The sequence below is a fragment of the Sciurus carolinensis genome, chromosome 5 (assembly GCF_902686445.1).
Source record: "Sciurus carolinensis chromosome 5, mSciCar1.2, whole genome shotgun sequence".
Taxonomy (NCBI): Eukaryota; Metazoa; Chordata; class Mammalia; order Rodentia; family Sciuridae; genus Sciurus; species Sciurus carolinensis.
In genome coordinates this window covers 15,906,014-15,928,252 of record NC_062217.1, presented here as the reverse complement: position 1 = coordinate 15,928,252, position 22,239 = coordinate 15,906,014, and the positions used below count along the sequence as shown (strand labels likewise).

Here is a 22,239-nt window from a genome sequence, read left to right as displayed (position 1 = left end):
AGAAATGATATCTCCTCTCCTCTCTGCCCTGAAGACAGAATAAGAAGGTTGCCATCTGCCAAAACCAGGAAGAAACGATACTAGACATGGAATCCCCCAACCCCTTAAATCTTGACTGCCCCAAGCCCCCAGAACCACGAGAAATAAAGAGGGTGGCGTTTACATCCAGTCCATGGTATTTTTGTGATAGAAGCCTGAACTAATACAGTAAATTGGGGGTGGAACCTGAGTAATAATCTGCATTTCCAACAAACTCCCAGGTGATGCACTTATTGCTGGTCCAGGGACCACACTTTGAGTAACAAGGCTCTAAGGCAGAGTTGCCAGAACTGGCACTTTAAAATACTGGATGATAAATGGGACACACTTATAAAGAAGAAGAAGGAGGAGGAGCAGCAGGAGGAGGAGGAGGAGGAGGGGGAGAAGGAGGAGGAGGGGAGGAGGAAGGGGAGGAGAAGGAGGAGGACCCATTGTGCATATGAAATTCAGATTTAACTGCAGCCCTGTGTTTCATCTGGTAGCGCTACTCCCAGCTCCTATCAACATGTAAGATATTCCCTTTCTCAGTTTCCACACAAGCCTCAAAAAGCATGTCAGAATTTTCCGATTTCCCTTTGCCTTCACAGATACTCTTGATGTCTTCTTTGGACTTCTCATATTAAAAACAACAGCAATATAGGCAGGAGGGTCACATACTTCAGTTATATGTCACCCACTAGGTAGAGGCAAGGTTGACATCATCTTGACTGAAAATTGCTTAGGTTTCACAAATGCATGAAGAGAATTTAAGTTGGAAATATAGCAGAACTTCACAATGCAGGGTATAGGCCATACAAACCTCTGGTCTCAAATGGTAACATGTGATGCCTGGCAAGAATAACTATTTTGATTCCTAAGTCCTTTGTCAGTACTTGATTCAACGAGTACCTTAGTCCGCTCTAGATGCTATAACAAAAATACCATAGATATACAGACTTAAAACACAGGAAATTCACTTCCCACAGTTCCGGAGACTAGGAAGTTTAAGATCAGGGTACCAGCAAGGTTGGGTGCTGGTGAAGGACCTCTTCCTGAACATCCTTTAGATGGCCACCTTCTTCCCCTATCCTCACAAAGTGGAAAGAGAGAGCTCCTTTCCCTTCCTCTTCTAAAGGCACTAATCCCATCACAGGGCCTCCAAACTCGTGACCTCACCCAACGCTAATATCTTCCAAAGGTCTATCAAATACCACCCTGCTGGAGATTCAGTATTTACCACATGGATCTTGGGGCATGCAAACATTTATTTTGTAGCAGTTGGGACTCAGAATCACACCCCACTTATCAGAAGAGTTAACTCAGGATTTTCTCAGAATTCACAGCAGCATCCATCACCTGAGAAAGGCAGTTTAGGATGCATCTTCAGTAACTAGCAGGAAAGTAAGTTTGCAGATGTAACTTCTACGTCTCCCATTTTCCACTGACCTAAGCAACATCTTAAGGGGAAATGGGAGAAGACACAGGAGCACTCTGACTCAACCCAGACAAATAGGAACTGAAAGGAAGCTAGTAAATTACAGAGGAAAATCAATAATAATCTAGAAGGCCAAAGGGGAAAAAATTAAAGACTCGTGGTGCAGGTTACAAATCTAGGCCTCCTAAAGTTCCTGGGTGAACCTGGAGACCCTAGGAGGACATTTGCAGCCATCAGTCATGCCTGGGAAGGGCGTTCTGGGCAGCCGATGACCGGAATGAGCTGTCTGTTTGGGAGCTAGAGAAGAATGATTAGATACGAGGCAGGAAAGCACAGGCTTAGAAGGAAATAAAACTTGTATATGGTCAGCAGCTACAGGTTAGAACTCTGCCAGGGAGTAGCAGAGGAAAGCACTGAGTATCAATGACAGTCACATAGGCTCTTTCCTCTTTACTCATAGACAGATTCTTGCTGTTTCCGGACATGCCATATGAACTACAGCATCTATAGCTTCCTTTAGGATTGTCTTCTCTTCATCAGGACTCTTTTTCTAAACTCATAGGGATTAAAAAGGAAAGGAGAATATGGGAGATACCAGGCCGGAAGAATGCAAACCCGTCTGGGAGGGATGCCCCATAGACACCTAGGTTATCTGAAAGGACGTAAATTAGCGGAGGGTCCTCAAGGTCTTTGAGCCAATCATTTCCAGGCTCCTCCCTCTCCCCCATGAAACTGGCAAAATGACTTTATGATTTTGCTTCCTGCAAGCCAGTGTTTAGCTGTCAGTGTGTCCTTTCCTTCAAATACCTTCTGGGAGGAGGCGATCAAGGAGCTGGCTGAGAGACAGGATTAATTGGACCCATTGGAGATGTGGCTTTTGTAGGGAGCCTCTGCTGTATTTTTAGGTACCTGATCCTCACAGAAATAGTGTGTCCCCAAGGAAATCCTTCCTGAGGCCAAGAAGTACACACAGTAAATTGTAAGATGTAGGAAAAGCAGAGAAATCTAGAAAATAGATCAGTCACTCTCACCAGCCACTGTGTGGACAGACTAACCAAGGAAAATAGCAAGTTCTGACTGGATAAGTCAGAGCAGATGGAAGGAAGGCGAAATGATGCATGGCGATGAGAAATCTGTCAAGACAGTGACTCGGCAGGTCTGGCAGGACAATATTGTTTTAGTCTGATGGCACAGTATGTCTCAAAGCACTCTAGCTGTATTTTAAACTGAAAAATATTCAATGCATGCCCAGCCAGGCAAACACATTGGGAAGGTGGGAATTCTGTCTAAGAAAAGAACTGGCGACTGTCAAACCTGGCATTCCAAAATGCTTACTTCCCTTCCCCTGATATCTGGGGAGGGAAGGATCCATGGAATCTTCCTGACTGTCCAGGGTGGGGAGAACTTGCATGACCCTCCTGAAGTGGTAAAAGATGTTGGACGCAGTGGTCTGCAAACAGGAGGAGGGGAGCCTGCGGCTGGTCCACAGCTAGGCACCCCTGGAAACTGGCTCACGGGTCTTTTTTTTGTCTGCTCTGTAGTTTGCTGACTTTGGTTCTACCAAGAAACGATGGGTTTGGGGAACTCCTGCCAACAAGTTAAGCAGCCAAGTCAAAGAATTTAGCTTCTGCTCACTGCAGCCACCACAGAGCTGTGTGTTCCACAGCAGGGTCCCCAGGACATTTCCTGCCTCCCATGCTCCAGCTGGAAAATAGCCGCCACAGATTATTCTTCTGTACATGAATTCAGGCTTTAAAACCCCGGATGCTACTGCTGTCAGCCACTCCTAAGGACCCAATTTGAGATTGAAGGGAGCCACATTAACCACTTTTTAATTTGCATAAGCATACATTAGATTGGCATAGTGAAGAATAAAATTAAGTGGCTTGGTGACTTGCCTGTGGTCGCACTGTCCAGAGATCTGTCCTAAAGAGATCTCAGGTGTCCCAGGTCACAGTTGATGAGCCTTTGACCACACCTTGGTGTCACAGCTCCTGGACTACCTAGCTTCACAGTCTTCCAGAATTTCTAAAGCCATTTAAAGCAAAAGGTCACAGTGTGCTCTGAGTGATACCACTTTCCAGCCAGGAAAACTGGAAAGGGGGAGAAAGTAATCTATATCGAGAACTTTTCAAAAGTTATACTTAACTCTTAGGTTTTTAAAAAATCATGGTAAAGTACACCAAACATAAAATTTACCATTTTAACTACTTTCAGTGGCACAAGTTCAGTGGCAGTAAGTACATTCACATGTGCAGCTCTCACCTCCTCCACCCACACAGCCTTGTCCCCTTCCCACACCAAACTTTGTACCCAGTGAACATGAACTTCCCACCTTCTGCCCGAGGCCCTGGCACTCACAGGTTTACTCTCTGTCTCTACGAATCTGACTGTTCTCATAGAGGCAGAATCATGTAATATTTGTCTTTTTGAGCCTGGTTTACTTCACTTAACCTAACATCCTCAAGACTTATCCATGCCATACCACACATGAGTGTTTCCTTCCTTTTTAAGGCTGAATAATAGTCCCACTGTATGTAAATACCACATTTCCATTGTGTCCATTCATCCATCAAGGAACCCGTGGGATGTTGGCACTTTTTGGCTATTATGAGTAATTCCACTGTGACCAGAGGTGTCCAAGCATCTGCTCCAGTCCTTTCTTCCAGGACTCTCAGGCGGAGTCACTCCCTCATAGGGCAGCTCTATTTTCGGTATGTAGAGGAACCGGCATGCTGGTTGCCACAGAGGCTGCGCCATTTTACATTCCCAGCACCTGTGTGCCAGGTTCTGGTTTCTCCACGTCCTGGGCAACACTTGGGCTTTTCTGTCTGCTGTTTTAAATAGTAACCATCCTAATGTATGTGAAGTGTAAAAATGAGATTTTAAGTAGACTTCTGAAAGAGGTCACGGATGCCATAAGGCTCGCAATCCTTTATTTGAGATCCTTGAGACCATATGTGTTTCCAGAATTCAGAATTTTTTAGATTTTAGAAGATGACCACAGTGAATAGGCTGTATATTATGTAATATTCCTAGTGGAGTTTGGACCTACAATCCACAAACACATTAATATTTCTGTAGCAAAATATATTAATATTGCAGTAAGTGGGATAAATAAGGGCTATCATTAGCCTCATTTCAGATTTGATGAAGTTTTGCTAACAGGTGGATTGTAAAAAAAAAAAAAAAAAAAAAAAAAAAAAACTGCTTATTTGCATTATATCTTCTGAAATTAGGAAGAATCTTAAACCTGCTGAAGATGAATGAATATGTAACTTAGACCAAGAAATCGACCAACAAACAGGGTTGAAACTGCTTCCACCTCACTCTGCTGATTGTGCTCAGGTGCATTTCAGGCACCTGAAAACAAACCTAAACCAACACCTAGGCACAAGAGCCTCAGTCCCCACTTGGACTCATGTCAACCCCACTGGGCACCTTCTAGAGCCTCCCATCTCAGACTTGTACCTCCCAAATCTTGAAGGGGTGTGTCTCTTTCCCTCCAAATGCAGCTCTTTTTAACAGAACAACTGCCAGCATAGGAGAAAGAAATCAGAAAAATCACCCCCTTCCAAATAGCCTCAAAAAATAAATAAATAAAACACCTTGGAATTAATCTAACCAAGGAGTGAAAGATCTGTACTATGAAAACTATAGAACACTGAAAAAAGAAATCGAAGAGGACCTCAGAAATGGGAAGACCTTCCATGTTCCTGGATAGGTAGAATGAATACAGCCAAATGACCATACTACCCAAAGTAATATAAACATTCACTGTACTTCCTATCAAAATGCCAATGATTGTCTTCACAGAACTATAAAAAATAGTTTTAAAATTCGAATGGTAGAAATAAGAGACCCAGAATGACCAAAGCAATTCTGCGCAAGAAAAGTGATGCAGGGGACATCACAATACCTGACTTGGAATTATACTACAGAGCAGCAGTAACAAAAACAGCATGGTATTGACATCAAAACAGATGTGAAGACCAATGGAACAGAATAGATGACACAGTGACAAACTCACTTACTTTCAGCCATCTGATACTTGACAAAGTTGCCAAAAATATATTTTGAAGAAAAGACAGCCTTATTAATAAATGATGCTGGGAAAACTGGATAACTATACTTAAAAAAATGAAATTAGATCCTATCTCTCACCCTGCACAAAATTCAAACCAAAATGGATCCAAGACAGGAATTAGACCAGAAATCTTGCAATTGCAGAAAAAAAATATGGTCTATACTCCATGATATAGATACAGGTACTGACTTCTTCAACAAGACCCCTAAAGCTCAAGAAATAAAATCAAGAATCAACAAGTGGGATATCATCAAACTAAAAACCTTCTGCACAGCAAAGGAAATGATTAAGAGTGTGAAGAGAGAGCCTACAGAACTGGAGAAAATCTTTGCCAGCTACACCTCTGATAGAGGACTAATATCCAGAATATATAAAGAACTCAAAAAACTCAATGCCAAGAAAAAAAAAAAAACCCAAATAGTCCAATCAATAAATAGGCAAAAGAACTAAATAGAAACTTCTCAAAAAAAGAAACACAAATGGCCACAAAATATAAGAAAAAATATTCAGCATCTCTAGCACTTAGGGAATGCAAATCAAAACTACACTAAGATTATATCTCACTCCAGACAGAATGACAATGATCAAGAACATGACTAATAGTAAATGCTGGCTAGGATGTGGGGGAAAAGATAACACTGTGCATTGTTGGTGGGGTTGCACATTAGTGCAATCATTCTGGAAAAGCAGCATGGAGATTCCTCAAAAAACTCAGAATGAAACCACCATAAGACCCAGCTATCCCACTCCTCAGTATTTATCCAAAATAACTAAAACAACATACTACAGTGATACAGCCATGACAATGTTTATAACAGCACAGCTCACCATAGTCAAATTGTGGAATCAACCCAGATGCCTGTCAATAGATGAGTGGATTAAGAATGTGTGGTCTACATGCACCATGGAGTTTTTCTCAGCCATAAAAAGGAATGAAATAATGGCATTTGCTGGTAAATGGATGGAAAGGAAGAAAATCATGCTAAGCAAAATGAGCCAAACTCAGATCGAATGTTTTCTCTCATATGTGGAAGCTAGGACAAAATAAGGGAAAGAGGAAATGGGGGAGGGGATAGGATATCATAAAGATACAGGAAAGATCAGTGGAGTACATATAGGTGAACAAGAGAGGCAGGAAGGGAAGGGGAAAGATAAATGGAAGGGATTTAACAAAATCATGCTATATTCCTATATAATGATACCAAAGGAAACTTCACCTTTTTGTATATGTAGAAGAAAGGAAGTTCAGTAGAGCAGAGGAGAGAGAAGAGTGAGAGGGAGGAGGGGAGGAAAAGGAGGAGAATGGAGCTTGAAATCATGTATGATTTTGTCTAAATGAACCCAGTTTGTGTGATTATATGTTGTAATAAAAAAAAAAAAAAAAGGCAGAACAACTGCAGCATGAATATGCTGATGAGAGGTGCTGACTGCTGACGAGTCGATATGCCTGTCCTCCCGCGCCCACCTTCATATGTCAACAGGTCTTTCTGGAAGCACTGGCTCAACCATAAGGAGTTGTTGTCAGTGATGATAATGGCAGGTGGAGTGAGTGACCAGTGGAAAACTTCTGCAGGAACTAGTGTGCCTAATGTCTCTCAGGTGACAGAAGCTGTCAACTCTGCCATTGAGGGTCCTGGCACAGAGCCTGCAGCCACCTGCAAGATTGAAATATGTCAGTCCCCATGTTAAGTTCTTACAGGACTCTTCCTAATCAGCTATCGTATTTGGATGTGATCAGAGAATCCTACTTAAACAATATGAAATTAAGTGTGAAGAAAAGTAATTCTGCAAAATTGTCAAAGAGTGAGTTTCTAGCCATGCTCTTGTAAACAGAAGCCAATCAAAATGAGGAGACTGTGCTTGGCTGTTCTTGGATGCCACCCATTTGCCACATGGTAGCATGAAGCATTAGCAGATGATGCCCCTTTTCAAGTTTCTGCAATTTTTTGTTTCTGGGTTCTCCCCGTCCCAAGGAAACATGCATCCAGCCTTGGAGCCTGGGCTATTCGTACCAAGATTCCCCTTCTATGTCTCCCAGAGATGCCACCGTACAAGAAATACGATGCTGTCATATCAAAGAGCTGAGCAGTAGCTAATCAGAGGAAGAAGCTTGGGGGCTCAATGATGGGTCTACTCCTGCAAGATACGAACTTTATACAAAGAAACCATACCTGGGGGCAGCAGATGAATGAGCTCATGAGACTCCGGTGCTGAGCTGGGCTTTCATATACCCTTGCAGCTGCACAATGGACATCCACGGATTCCAGTTAGCCCAGGGACCTACCTCTGGTGTGACAAAATGGCCATTTTCATTTTCAGCTACTTTAGGTTAAAGTTTTGCATTGTCTTTAAAGTCACCTTTGAAGACACCAAATGGAGAAAAGGTCCTGGAGGGCCCGGTGCATTGTTACTTGTTTTTATGGTGAGTGATTGCGCATCAGTAGGCACAGTTAGAGACTAGGTTTCCCTGGCAGTCTCTTATTGTTCCTGGATGTTCAGACTCCCAGGGGCAGAATTCCCATGCAAGGGATTGCAGTGAGCTGCTGATAAATGAGGCTTGGCTTGCCGAGCTGTGCACACAGCATCTGAGAGACAAAACCTGCCTCTAACTCAACCGAGGTACAGCTGCCGGAACCAGGGTCAGAATGTAGAGGAGTAACACATCAGCCATCACCTTACAACTCTCCCAAATCTTGTATCCACAGTGGATGGTCTGCACTTGCCACTATTATTCCAAGGGTCTTTGATAAAGAGGTAGAATTCCTGGAGCCTGGCACATATAATTGCATGTCAATAATAATTGATCCAATGTCACACACTAGAAGTTATACCAGGAGGACAATCTCAGAATCCAACAAGATTTTTTTTATACCAGATATATTAAAAGTCACAACAGAAGTTATGCTTTATTGCAAAAAATAAAGAGTTATGGGTCCATGGCTTTTTAAAATTTCTATTAGGGCATTTTTTTTTAGGGCAATAATAGTTGAAACTTCATAGAAAAGAATTTACAGTGCATTCTGTGTGTTTTACTATTCATTATTTAGTGAACATTGTAAAATCAATTTTGTTCAAGATATGGATGAAAATATAGAGCTTTCTCAGGTCACCTCTGATTTAAAATGGATAAAGCAATTCATACACAAGTATGTCATGCACAAGATTCAATACCTGAAAAATGGCTTAAGTATCAAAGTTTCTCTTTCAAAGGCTGAAGGACAGAGCCACCAGGGGTTGTTATATTGTTGTGTCTATTTTTGTATATTTTGAAATCTTCTAAAATGAAAACATTATCAAAAAGAAAGGAAAAGGATGCCCCTTTTGGTGACAGGTACCCTGCAGGTGCATGGCTTTGTGACCTAGAACTGAGGCTGGATTTCAGCACTGACTCATTCCCTCAGCTCAGAGAGGTGACTATACAATGCACAGAATGCCCAATTGAACTTTGCAACTCTACAGAATGGTGAGAAGATTCCTGAAAGCTGAAAATGTCTTAAGAGAAAGTAAGGATCAGTCTGGGTCTTTAAGGGTATTTGGGACTTAAATGGGAAAGTGAATCACAGACCAAAACAACAACCAATCAACCAACCAACAAACCCCGTGGAACAGTGTTTGCTTGGGAAAAAAAAAAAAAAAAGGTGCCTTGTTCTTTGCTCTCATACCACAGTCAACACAGACTTCTGACATCAGATGTGTGGGAATTTCTCCCCAAATCAAATGAGCAATTGATTCTGCAGCAGATACTCAAGGATTGAACCCAGGGGTGCTTAACCACTGAGTCACATCCCCAGCCCTTTTTATTTTTTTATTTTGAGGAAGGGTCTTACTGAGCTGCTGAGGGCCTTGCTAAATTGCTGAGGCTGACTTTGAACTTGCGATCCTCCTGCCTCAACCTCCCAAACCTCTGGGATTACAGGCATGCACCACTGTGCCTGGTCCCAATTCAGTTCTGACATTACTGCTGAGGGCTCAGTCCCCAAGACTGCTCCCAAGATTGCTTGTGGTGCCAGTCACAAGTCCCAGATTGTTTACCCATGCTTCTGACAGACTGGCTATAAATCGGGTTCCCACAACCCTGCCTCGGTTTTGATCAATTTTGACATATAAGGGAGGGGCATGCAGCATCCATGCCCTCTCAGGGCATGTTGCCATCCAGGAACTGCCCTGTCTTCTGCTATCCAGATGCTCTCTGAAGCCTGTCCCTTTAGGTTTTTCTGGAACCTTCATTGCATGGACATGGTTGCTAACAGCCTGATGGGGAAACCCAGCAAGGCCTGTCTACCTCAGCATTTCTCTTGCCCTCTCTGTGCAGCATTCCTCCCTCCAGAGGATGGGGCACAACCCTCCTGGAGTTAGGGGGCTCTATAGGATAAGATAGGTTGAAGGAGTTCTTTACCACCAGTTCCAAGGAAAATGTGAAATGGAGGGAAGATTAGAGCTTCTATAATCTTCCTTGGAGAAGAGAAATTCTAATTTCCATGGTCTGTGGGGAAAGAGTCCTGAGTAGGGAAACAGGAATGAAGACCAAATATATAGTTCACCATATTATAGACGAGCTAGCAAAAATGGACTCGAGGAGTAGATTCTGTAAGACGAGAGGATCCTTTGGAGGGGGTATCACAGCATAAGAAAGCAGGACTGGGCAGAGATGACTGAGATGACTGAGCTATAAAGTGTGAATTGTAGTTTATGATCTGCCAGATGAAACGCAGCAATGGTTGGGCACATGGGCTTTTGGCCTAGACTGCATTTAAATCATGGCTTTGCCATCGATTAGGCTGCACATGTGCTTATCTTCCCTAAGCCTCAGTTTTCTGTTTCATAAAAGGGGATGAAATGATACTGATCTCCTAGGTGGGCTGCTGGACTGGATTTAAAACTGCCTGGAAAGTGCAGGGCACACGGCCTGACATTTCATAGGTGCTCACTGGGCATCAGCCACTGTCCTCAGAGGTTTTTAAACAGAACAGAGGACAAAAGTGATATTTTAGGAAGATGAATCAGACAGCATGTGCAGGGTGTACCAGAAAGAAAGAAAGGGGCAAGGAAGTCAGTCTGAAGCAGCTGTAGCCATCTACACTCAAAAAAGGACACAGGAAATAGCAACAAAGAAGCAGGTAGGAGAAGCTTCCTGAGACAAGAGGAAGAGGACTGGACAATTGGCAGGTGAGCGTGAGGAGGTAGAGAGGGCTGTGAGCAGATCTCTAGCCTCTGCTGTGTAAATGCGCCTCCACAGCTTTAGGCAGCTGATGCTGAAGGACTGACAACTTAGACATCCTATTACAAGTTAAAGAAATACTGAACTCAGAACTGTTAGATATTACCCTTTTGTTTTACCAGACATTGGAAAATCCCCCAAATTAGACCCAAAATTTTATTACAAAATAAAAACCATAATAGACACCTCCAACATGCCAGCAACCACTGGTTAATCCAATAATGCCTACTCCCCTAATTTTTTTAATATCCAGAAGGTTCTTCAGATTAAAATCTAAGAGTCCCTTCTTTGGGATAAAGCCTCCTCCTACAAGAGAACTCTCCCAGATCATGTGTCATGTGTAAATCTAGTTCTAACAACAAAAGTTAACAACTAAGGAAGCTATCAAGTCCTTGACTGATCTAAGCAACTTTTTTTGTATGGAGAGAAAAAGACTTTGTTAATTTTAAGAAATGATGTCTCTAAGTTCCCCAATTTAGTACTTATTTGTAGGCAAACCTACCTAAGAATTCACTGCCACTTAAAAAACCACCATATGACCCAGCTATACCACTCTTAGGTATTTATCCTAAAGAATTAAAGTCATCATACTACAGTGATACATGCACAGCATGTTTATAGCAGCACACTTCACAAAGTCAAACTGTGGAAGCAGCCTAGGTGTCCATCAGCAGATGAATGGATAAAGAAAATGTGGCATATATACACAATGGAGTTTTATTCAGTCATAAAGAAAAAAAAATTATGTCATTTGCAGGAAAACAGATGGAACTAGAGACCACCATGTTAAGCAAAATAGTCAGACTCAGAAGGTCAAGGGTCATATGTTTCCTCTCATTTGCAGAAGCTGAAAGGAAAAAGGAAAAGGAAGGTGGGGGAAGATCTCATGAAAATCAAACAGAGGTCAACAGAGGGAAAGGACCAAGTGGTGGGAGGTAGGGTGGCAGGGGAGAGTGCTGGGGAGTGATATTGGTCAAATTATATAATTATATTGTGTGCATGAACAGATATGTAACAACAAATCTTATCAATATATACAACTATAATGCATCAAGAAAAAAATGTGGGGAAAACAAAAAACAAGTCGGAAGTCATTTTAGCTACATCTCCCTCTGTAAAAATTTATTTTTGCTGTTGGGCAAAATTTTTCCAGGAACTAAGTCCAGTGCCAAGTGGTTTGGCTCCCTGTTCAAGACAGTGTGGCAGAGTCCGGATCTGAGTCCTGCTACCTCACCCCAATTTGTTTCTCCCTCTGCCTTGCAGATACTTGCCTGAGATCATGAATGATGGACTGACCAACCAGATCAACAACCCCGAGGTGGATGTGGACATCACACGGCCTGACACCTTCATCAGACAGCAGATCATGGCTCTCCGTGTGATGACCAACAAATTGAAGAATGCCTACAATGGCAATGATGTCAACTTCCAGGATACCAGTAAGAAAATCTTTACCAGTACAGTCACTTCCAGAGTGACAAATGGCCATAGCAGATGACACATAGTTTTTCTTTAAGAGCAACGTGCACGTGTTATGATGTCTCATTTTTCCCCTCAAACTGTTGGGTCCACAAAACTTAGGGTAATACTAAAATCACAACTGATCTTAACAAATAGTTTCAGTAGTTACATGTAACCACACCAAAGTGAAAATTGAGTTTCATCTACCAGTTGATCCATTAGTGATAAAATAGCAAACTAATATTCTTACTTTTGCCTTTCTACATCTGCATTTATAGCTGCCCCAAACTCACCACTTGTAAACTGGTGTCGTGAACACAGTGCAGATGGTCCTGACATATGACAGTTCTACTTATGATTCTTTGAGTTTACCATGGTGCAAGAGCCATACACATTCAATAGAAACTGTCCTTCAAATTTTGAATTTGGATCTTTTTCCAGATTAGCAATACACAGTATGACGTCCTTACCATTCGGGCAGAGACAGTAAGCTGCAACTCCCAGTCCGCCAGGAGATTATGAAAGGAAACAGCTGATCCTGTAGAGTGATGTGCTGTTCAGCTGAGATGTCAGGCAGGTTTGGTGTGCTCAGTGCATTTCTGACTTAACACTATTTTCGGCTTAAGAATTTGTTTATGGGGATGTGACTTCATCCTAAGTCGAGCAGCAGCTGGACCTCTTGAGTCTTAGGGTTCTTCTTCTATAGAATGGAAGCATTCCTGCCTAAGGAGCTGTTGGGACCCTCCCTCAAGGTGACTTATAAGGAGCTAAGACAGTGCCTGGTGGGTAGTGAGGGAATTCAACTGAATTAATTTCCTCTTTCAGGTTGTGCACGCATGCACAAACCACAGATGCTTATATCTGAAATATTGAGAGAAATCAGAAAATTCTGGTGCGATATTGTATGTTACTATTTTATTAAGGATCATGAAAGCATGAGAAGTGATTTGAAGGACTAGCAAGCGAGCATGGACATGAAACGAACCATATTTGTGTTTGTCTAAGTGGTTTCAAAAGGCATGACTACAAAGACAGATATTTTCTTTTGCTTTTTTGTTTTTTTTGTTGTGTTGGTTTCCTCTTAAGTGTGAATCCTTATGAAGAGAGTTCCTGGGAAAAGAATTCTGGAGCTAAGATATGAAGTTGCCAGTGATTCTGTAATTTGGTCACGGAAGCAAAAGACAATGCCCGTGTGCTTGAATTAATGAGACAGAAAGAAGCAAGTTACAGAGAGAAGACATTAAGTCACCTAAGTCTTTGCCACCATCCTACCTACCCATCCCCTGAAGAACATTCTTAGTGCATTATTCCATTTTAAAGAACTCAAAAATTAATTTTCTAAGCACAGGATAATTACCATCTGATGGACATCACTGCTATAGAAGTTTTTAGAATCATCCCCTTATCCTCTCTCTTCTTAACCAAACCTTCCCCATCCTTTTCAGAACATTAGACCCAGTTTTAGCCTTTGTTGCTTCTGCCTTGCTCATTACTTAGCCTCATTTTTCTCATTTTATCCATTCTATCTCCTCCAGGTAATAAAATGCTTTCTTACCTGCAGAGTAACTATTGGAATGAATAATTCAAGATTCATAAGAATTAGTCAATGTTGACCTTATTGCTTCTCTCTACTTTCTGACCTAAAGAGGTCACGTACGTGTCAATCTGCAAAGCTCAGGGAATGTCCAGGTGGCAGAGACCTTGCTCCATCTCCTCGCAAAAGAAAATAAAAACCAACAGCAGTTAAGAGTATCCCTTGGCTCTAACCCAAGCACCAAATTTGATCCTCTCTTTTAGAATAGTGCCTGTAATATAAAACCTTTCCGCATCTCACAGCCATAATCATCCACATTTCTTGTGACATTTTTTAAGTTGCCCACCCCTCGCCCTAATACCACATTCATGATTCCTTTTCAGAAAGAGATGGAGCCATTATTTTTCCCAACTGGAACCTCTTGTCATTATTTGCTTCTCACATTTTTAATATTCCAAGTCACTCTAATAATATCTTCGTAAAGGTTATATTACTTCTTGTTCATGATACCTACATTCAGAACAAGTCCCTTAGCAATTCTAATGTCTCTGAATTTAATTAATGGATATCTTCCCCCTTGTAAAGGCCATTAAAGATAAAGCAGAGAAAATGTTATGAACATAGTATAGTGTATTCAAGAGATCTTATCTGATATTTAGACGTCCCATTTGAAAAATAATAACATACTGCTGAGTTGTGTCTTTCTCACTCACAGGGACATTAGAAGAGTTCCTCTACTACCATGGCTTCGCTTAAGTAGCATCAGCAGCCAAGATGGCGCCAGTCTCGGCTCAAGGCACATTTCATGTCAACAGGGAGGAACTTAGATCACTGAGTCAGAAGGGGAAGAGTAAAGTCGTTACAGTAAAGCTTACAGTTTTCTAAATCCTTCCAAGGATGTTTTCTCACTTATTCCTCATGATGATTCTGTAAAATAGCTATTATTGATTTTATTTTTGCAGGTGAAAAACATAGCCTCAGCATGGTTATTCAGCTCATCCTACTTTGTTTAAATTTAGTAATGGCAGCCTCGATTTTGCTGTAGGAACCATAGTTTTTCCACCAGGCATCCCTGAGAGTGGTGGGCTCAACGCCCTGTTGAATTGCACAGTTGTCTTCACACACACACTCTTCAAGTCGTGCGCTGTCACCCCTGTGTGTTAAGATAAAGAAACTGAGTCAACTGCTTGAGGCACATTTCCCCATTCAACAAGTATTTACCAAGCATCTGCTTTATGCCAGGAACCATTAATAGCCATGGAAATTCAGGAGTGAACGGCATGTACAAAGTTTCATTACTCCTACGTTCTATATGTCCTCATGAGGAGATCAGCAGTAAACAACTAAACAGGCAAATAAATAATACAATCTCTGATAGTGATAGGTACTGTCACAAAGCTGACGTAGTAGTGGAAGATTGGTTTCAGGTCCCCCTTTAGACACCAAAATCCACAGATGCTCATGTCTCCTATATAAAATGACTTAGTATTTGCATATAACCTACACACATCCTCCTAAATGCTTTCAGTCACCTCTAGATTACCTCTAACACCTAATACAATGTAAGTTCTGTGTAAATGGTTGTTACACTGTATTGTTTAGGGAATCATGACAAGGTACATGATCAACGCAAACACAACCATCATAGGACTAACTACATCGTACCCAGTACCGGGAGAGACTGAGGGTCTGAAATCCAGCAGGGGATCCTGGCACACCACTCCATTTATGTGGACTCAACTCCATGTGCAGCAAATTCAAGTTTTGCTTTCTTAATTAAATGTGTAAACAAAGGAAATGTATTTCTCACAGTTCTAGAGGCTGGGAAGTCCCAGGTCCAAGGGCCAGCAGGTTTGCAGTCCAGGGCAAGTCCTATCTTTGCTTCTCAGGTGGCACCTTGTTACCGTGCCCTCCAGAGGGAATGAACTCTAGCCACACATGGCAGGAGGGCAAAAGGGAGGCAGGCAACTCCCTTGTACCTCCATCATTAATCACCTCCAAGTTTTACTGTTCAGAACTTTCTGGAATTATTCTTGATCCACAGTTGGTTGATTATATAGAGGCAGAACCCTCAGATGCAGAGGGCTGACTGTGACCAATGGAACCTGGTCTGGGGCCAGATCTGAGAGACAGGGTTTATCACGAAGAAGGCACCAAGCAGCGAGGCCTGGGAATAGAGTGGGTCAAGAAGCCTGGAGAGCAGAGGAGGGAGACACCACCCTGGGGCCACAAGCTGTGTGGGCTCCGGAGCTCTGGTTTCAAGCAGGGAACGCCAGACTTTCTCCGTAAAGGACCAGTTAGTAGATATGTGTTATGGCTTTGAGGGCCATCAGTCCCTGTCACAGCCACTCGACTTTGCCCTGTGACAGTGCAGCTGGAGATAACGGGGATGTGAACAGGTGGGGCTGCCTTCCCATCAGACTTCGTAAATGGATGCTGAAGTCTGAATTTCATGTGGTCTTCTTACACGTCACAAAACATTACTCTTGACTTTTTTTTCCCAAGCACTTAAAATTATAAAAACTGTTCTTAGGTTGTAGGCCATAGAGAAACAGGCAACAGGTCGGAGCTGGTCAAGCCCTAGTGCAGAGGGAGGCTCTGGGTAAGAAAGGGCCCATCCTTGCCCTCGGGAGGAGAGCACGGATGGGGAAAAGAAGCTGAAGTAATCCTAAGATCTCCATTCCCAGCTCTTTGCTGTCGCTCCTCCAGTTTCCTACTCACAGGGCTTGTTTTCCTTCTCTGTGCTTTCCTTTAAAATGCTTGGGAGGCTGAGGAAGGAGGACTGCAAGTTCAAAGCCAGCCTCAGCAACTTATCAAGGCACTAAGCAACTCAGTGAGACCCTGTCTCTGAAAAAGTGTATGGAAGGGCTGGGGATGTGACGGAGTGCTAAGTGCCCCTGGGTTCAGTCCCCAGTACCAAAAACAAAACAAAACAAAAAATCCTTTACAAAATTCCTTTAAAGGCATAGTATCTGCTGAGAACAATAGCTCTGGTGTAAGAAAAGAGCACAGAGTGAGTGAAATTTCTTAGTATGATTTAAATACTGGCCAGAGGAAGATATGTCTTTCTGATGCCAAACCTGGTAGGGAAGACTTATAACTCTGGATATCAATTAATGTTGTGTTTCAGCACCCATTTCTATGCAGTCCACCTGTCCATCACAAAGCTGCCCATACACCTGCACCCCGGGGACCCCACCGATGGGAGAGTTCCTGCCCCGCCATGCCGGATCTGTTGTGCTCTCTGCCTCCCTTTCTTCTGGCGTGTGGCCTAACTTTCTTTTTCAATCTTTCCACACCAGGTGATGAATCCAGCGGCTCAGGGAGTGGCAGTGGGTGCATGGATGATGTGTGTCCCACCGAGTTTGAGTTTGTCACCACGGAGGCCCCTGCAGTTGACCCTGACAGGAGAGAAGAGGACTCTTCTGCAGCCCAGCTTGGCCACTCCCTGCTCTCATGGTCACTGGTCTGCATGGTCTTGGCACTGCAGAGACTGTGCAGATAATCCTGGGTTTTGGTCAGATGAAACTGCATTTTAGCTAACTGAGTGGCCAACTCCCCTCTTTTCTTACACTCTTGGACAATGGACCATGCCACAAAAACTTACCGTTTTCTATGAGAAGAGAGCAGTACTGAGATCTGCCTCCCTTTTTTGTTTTCCCAAAGAGTACCGGGTGCCAGATGAACTGCTTCCTCTTTTCAGCTATCTGTGGGGACTTTGTTTATTCCAGAGAGAATTCTTACTCAAATCTTTCGTACCAGGAGATTTTCTTACCTTCATTTGCTTTTATGCTGCAGAAGTAAAGGAATCTCACGTTGTGAGTTTTTTTCCCCATTTAAAAAATTAAAAGGTAGGAAGAAAATAATTTTCCTTTTCTAAAATCAGGCCAAACCCCAAGACAACTGCATTTTCAACAAAGAAGCAATGAGAGAACAAAATAAAGGAACTGTAATGCTATAGGTTCTGCATTGACAGTCAACTCCTAAGCTTTTCTGTAACAATTCAGGTTTACAAAATGCTTATGGGGAGAAAGCTTGAAATCTTTAAAAATGTAGTAAAAACACACTGTTGTCTTGGAGGTGCCGTCTTGCACTCTAACCACAAATGCCAAATTGATTTGGAGGTACTGATATTAAATTTAGAATTCCATCTTTAATATGAGAACAAAACTTACTCCAACTCAGCACCTCTCTCTCAACCTGCCCAACTTCAACTTCAGTAACAGCAACATTTTTCTTAACCATCTCAATGTCTGTCCATTGTATCCAATTGGCACAGATTTTTCCTTCATCTTCAGTTACAAGTGTACACCCCCATCAAATCATCCCCCCTCCAACGTCTCAAGTGAAAATCATCTTCGGTGATACAATCTCTGCTTTTGCCACAGGTTTGACATGAATTTAGATGTTTCCGCCCTGTGTTCATTACCGTCCTGAAATAAGATTTTGTTTTTTGTTTGTTTGTTTGTTTTACTGAATTGATAAACAGTTAGATCCATAGATAAGTTTTCATTTTTGACTATTTGCTTTGTGTCAATTGGTTTCTGCATCACAAGGGCATTCTCTTACAAAATAACTCACAACAACAAAAAATTTCCAGACAAAAAAGAAACTATATATATAGTATTGACATGGAGATTTCTTTCACTTTTTTAGTCTTAGTATGATCATCTATTTTTATATCTATATATATATAAATCACAGATTTTAACTTCTTAATTCCAAGCTCAGGGTTGACACACCTTTGTAAAAAAAAAAAAAAATGTTTTGTCAACCAGCTCTTCTTGTTTTGTGCTGCTCAGAGAAGGGATCCCTCAATGACCTGTGAGCACCAAGAATCAAGAAAGAGAACTTTTTACGTATCTAACTGTCCATCTATTAAAAGTTTGCCAGGGCACATCCTTTCCGTGTGAGCCTGCTTTGTCCCCAGTGCTCCAGACTGTGCTGAGCTCCTGGGACAAGCCATGGGTGTGCAGACGTTACTGGTAAGGGAAACCGTGTGTGTAAAGAATGTTATTCACAAAAAAACACATTGCTTTCATGTGCAACACCTTCGGCCTAGGATTCCTGCTTGGCACTTGGATGAATGACCTAAGCTCAAGAGTTTAGAGTCACAGGTTGCCCTGTTTGCCAAGTATGCCAAAGTCAGGCCCCATGTTCCCCCTGGCAGAGAGAAGCAAAACAAACCAAACCGGGGCTTTATGAAGACTGTTGGCTGTCCATGTGTTTCTTGGTTTTTACGATGCATCTGGAATAGGGAAAAGTAATATGTCAAGATCCCATAGTATGCCAGTTGCATTTTAACTAACTCATTGACAGTATTGACACGTAAACAGTATTTTTTGATCTCTGTTCTCATCAAACTTAAAATTAGTTATTGATTTAGTCATCACATTTAAGTAGAACACATGCGGCACAAGAGTATTAAGTATATTTGAGCACTTTTGCAAAACACAAAGTATTTACAAGCTTCTGTTGCCACTATATGCCTAACAAAATATGAAATGTAGGAATCTGAGAGACTTTGTGGCATCTTTCCTTTAAATCTTGGTGAAATTAACACTAAATCTAATTCAGCATTACACACTTCTGGAAAGCCATCCATTTCACGGCCAACCTTCAGCTCCCTGTCACCAGTTACACATACCACATCTCTGGGAAGGACCAATTGTGTATTTACTCATTTCATTGTGTGTTCAGAAATCGGAACTGGTTTTCTCCAATAATAAAGGTGCAATACAAAATTCAATCAACCTTGATTTTTCCAGAATATTTGAGTAATAACTTGTTTTTATGGCTTTAAACTCCAAGTCTTTCTTTTCAAAATATTTCTGCATTAGCTTCTATGAAATAGATCAGGATGTCTTGTTTTTCCCTGTGCTTTCTCGCCCAACCAGTTTTGTGCATGTGTTTGAATACACATTATATGAATGAATGTGAACCTATGTTCTATACGCACTAAACACACAGATAATATATAAATGCCTGCTTCATTTGTTTCAACATCTTCATTATCAATGTTATTCCTATTGATGAGATATAGTGATGCTTATGAGCCAGGCAGAGAACTGAAATGACTCTCAGTTAATGATGTCACAGTTTAAGTCACCGTGCATGGATGTGGGTAAAATATTACGGAACTGCACTTCCTGGTTTTGATCATCGTGCTACTATGTCATGTGCTTTTCAGACTCATTGAACCTGAGAATTTTCTTCAGTCCCTAAGGGATCTAGCTTAATCTAGGTATCCCTTTCCAGTAAGCATTTTGGAATCCCCCTCCCAAATGAATTTTTCTTGTTTCAGCGCAGTGATAGGGGATGCGATGATGCTCCATTATCTTTCATGGCCTGCCTTCTTTTGTTCTGACATCCCCTCAATCCTGTAATCACATCATAACTTCTGTTATGAGTAGAGAGGAATGGGCTCGCTGTAATCGGACACTAGAAATTGGTGGGTGATGCTCATAACTGCAAACACTTAGCTTATCGAAGTGCCTCTATTTACATGTTCTTTAGTTATAATATGTATTTTTCTAACAGAAATACACGTCTGTAATTGATGTATATTATACTTTATATGTTACAACAAAAGCTAAACGGAGGCTAAAGTCTTTAGCAGAGAAGAATGAATTGCAAATTTGCCATCAAGAGCTCTGCTTGTGGTTCTGTATTGAAGGGCAGCATGACAGTCTCCTGTCATTTTAATGAAGGTCAAGCTGGCACTTTGATTATAGCCATCACAGAATGTTAGCACTAGAAATCTTACTCCCTTATAGTGATTTGCCCAGATGGATAAGTAACTCACATCACCTTGCTTCAAATGTAAGGGACAGAAAATCCTATTTTGTCTACACTGAGAAACACTATTATTCATTAATAAGCAGTAGTAATTCAAAAAGTAACATTCGTCAAATCACATTGGAAATATTATTGGATGCAGAACCCTGATATTTAATTTATATTCCCTGCTGCAGACATTAGCCTACTCTCATTCTTTTGCCATTACATACATGTTTTGGCTATGGACCAAACACCAACTAAAGTCACCAACGAAAGTCCCCGAGGAGGAGTTAAACAGCAAATTCCTGAGTTGTGATTCTTTCATTACTTCTTTGCAAAGCTAATTATCATGTGGTTTGGTTAAAGATAGAAATGTTCAAAAATGCAAGTTTTGACTTCTCCAAAACTTGCAAAAATTCAAACTCATTTTCATTGACTTACAGTCACTAACAGATCTGACTTTTAATTAAAAAGAAGAAAAAAAGAAGAAGGAGAAAAAACAGCTTAGCTTTGCCAACAGAAGAGTAAAGGAGACTATAACTTATAAATTTGTAATGTGTTCCTCCTCGGTGGAGACATTAGCCAGTGTTTAGTCTTAGGCCAACTTAATACAAATAGAGTATTGATTTGTACGCATTCTAGAGACTTGCTATATCATGGTTTGCTACGGCACAGACTCAGCTTGGCATGGGAACATTTGGAGCTTCATTGAAAGTTGAGTAGTTACTGGAATCTTTGACATTGCCTTGCAAAGAGCTATTTCCATGAGAAAACACCCAAGGACAGCATAGTAGTGAGGTCTCTGTGTGCATATACGGAATATATGTGCAGGATAAATGTGTGCGCCAATCAAACCTAAAATTTTATGTGACTGTCAAATGACTATTATTTGGGTTAAGATTTTTCATTTCTGATTTGGATAGAAAATTGCTATTAATCTTGTATTAAAATAGTTTTTAAAAATCTACCAGGTCTCTTTTTGCATTTTTCTTAATTATCATCATAGTTTAAATCTCAGAGCTTTGGAATGTTTTTGTTTGATGCCCTTTTAGAAGTTTCAATATTAAAAAGCAAAAACAGTGCCACTCACCAAATTATGTACCACATTTGAAATTGGAAACTTTCAGAACTTTGGAACATTCAGAGTATCCCAAATGTGTATAGAACTCTAATTTCTCTTCTTCTGTATTGGTTTCTTCTTGAAGAACAACTTTAATGGCTCAGAACTGATGTCAATACTATATAAATGAGAACAGAAAAATAAGATTATATGCGAAAGGGCTACCAATCTCCAAATTTAACAAATTGCATTGATTTTTGCATTTTGAAATGTTCCATGCTCTCAGGCATGCTAAATATTGCATAACCTACTAAAGATTCATTTAACAAACATTTATTGAACTCCTCCTCTCTGCCAGCCCTACTCTGGTGCTACATCACTGGTTACCAGAAGCCCCCAGTTGAAAATTATTCATTCCCTAATGCAGTTAACCATGATTATTACACATGCATCATTTATTTCAAGAATGCTCTCTACATAAAGGAACCCATATAAATAAAGTTATCAAGAATGAGGCATTCAGCTGAGAGGAATACTGAAATTTAACTTGCATTATTGCCATCCTGGTTTTTATTGAAAAAAAAAAGTGATTTTTACAGGACAATGAAGGAACTTTAGTTTAATTCCACCTACAAAATCAGAATAT

General features: G+C 41.2%; 1 protein-coding gene across 2 annotated transcripts in view; it reads left to right on the top strand.

Annotated features, from left to right (window-relative positions):
* Nucleotides 1–21,492, top strand: part of Gpc6 (glypican 6) — a 1,078,957-nt gene extending 1,057,465 nt beyond the window's left edge. For both annotated transcript variants that reach the window (XM_047552639.1, XM_047552638.1), the window contains 2 exons: nt 12,022–12,197; nt 17,056–21,492. In XM_047552639.1, the coding sequence (XP_047408595.1) occupies nt 12,022–12,197; nt 17,056–17,258 (379 nt within the window). In that variant the 3' untranslated portion in view covers nt 17,259–21,492. The remainder of the gene's footprint in view (nt 1–12,021; nt 12,198–17,055) is intronic.
* The last annotated feature ends 747 nt before the right edge of the window (nt 21,493–22,239 follow it).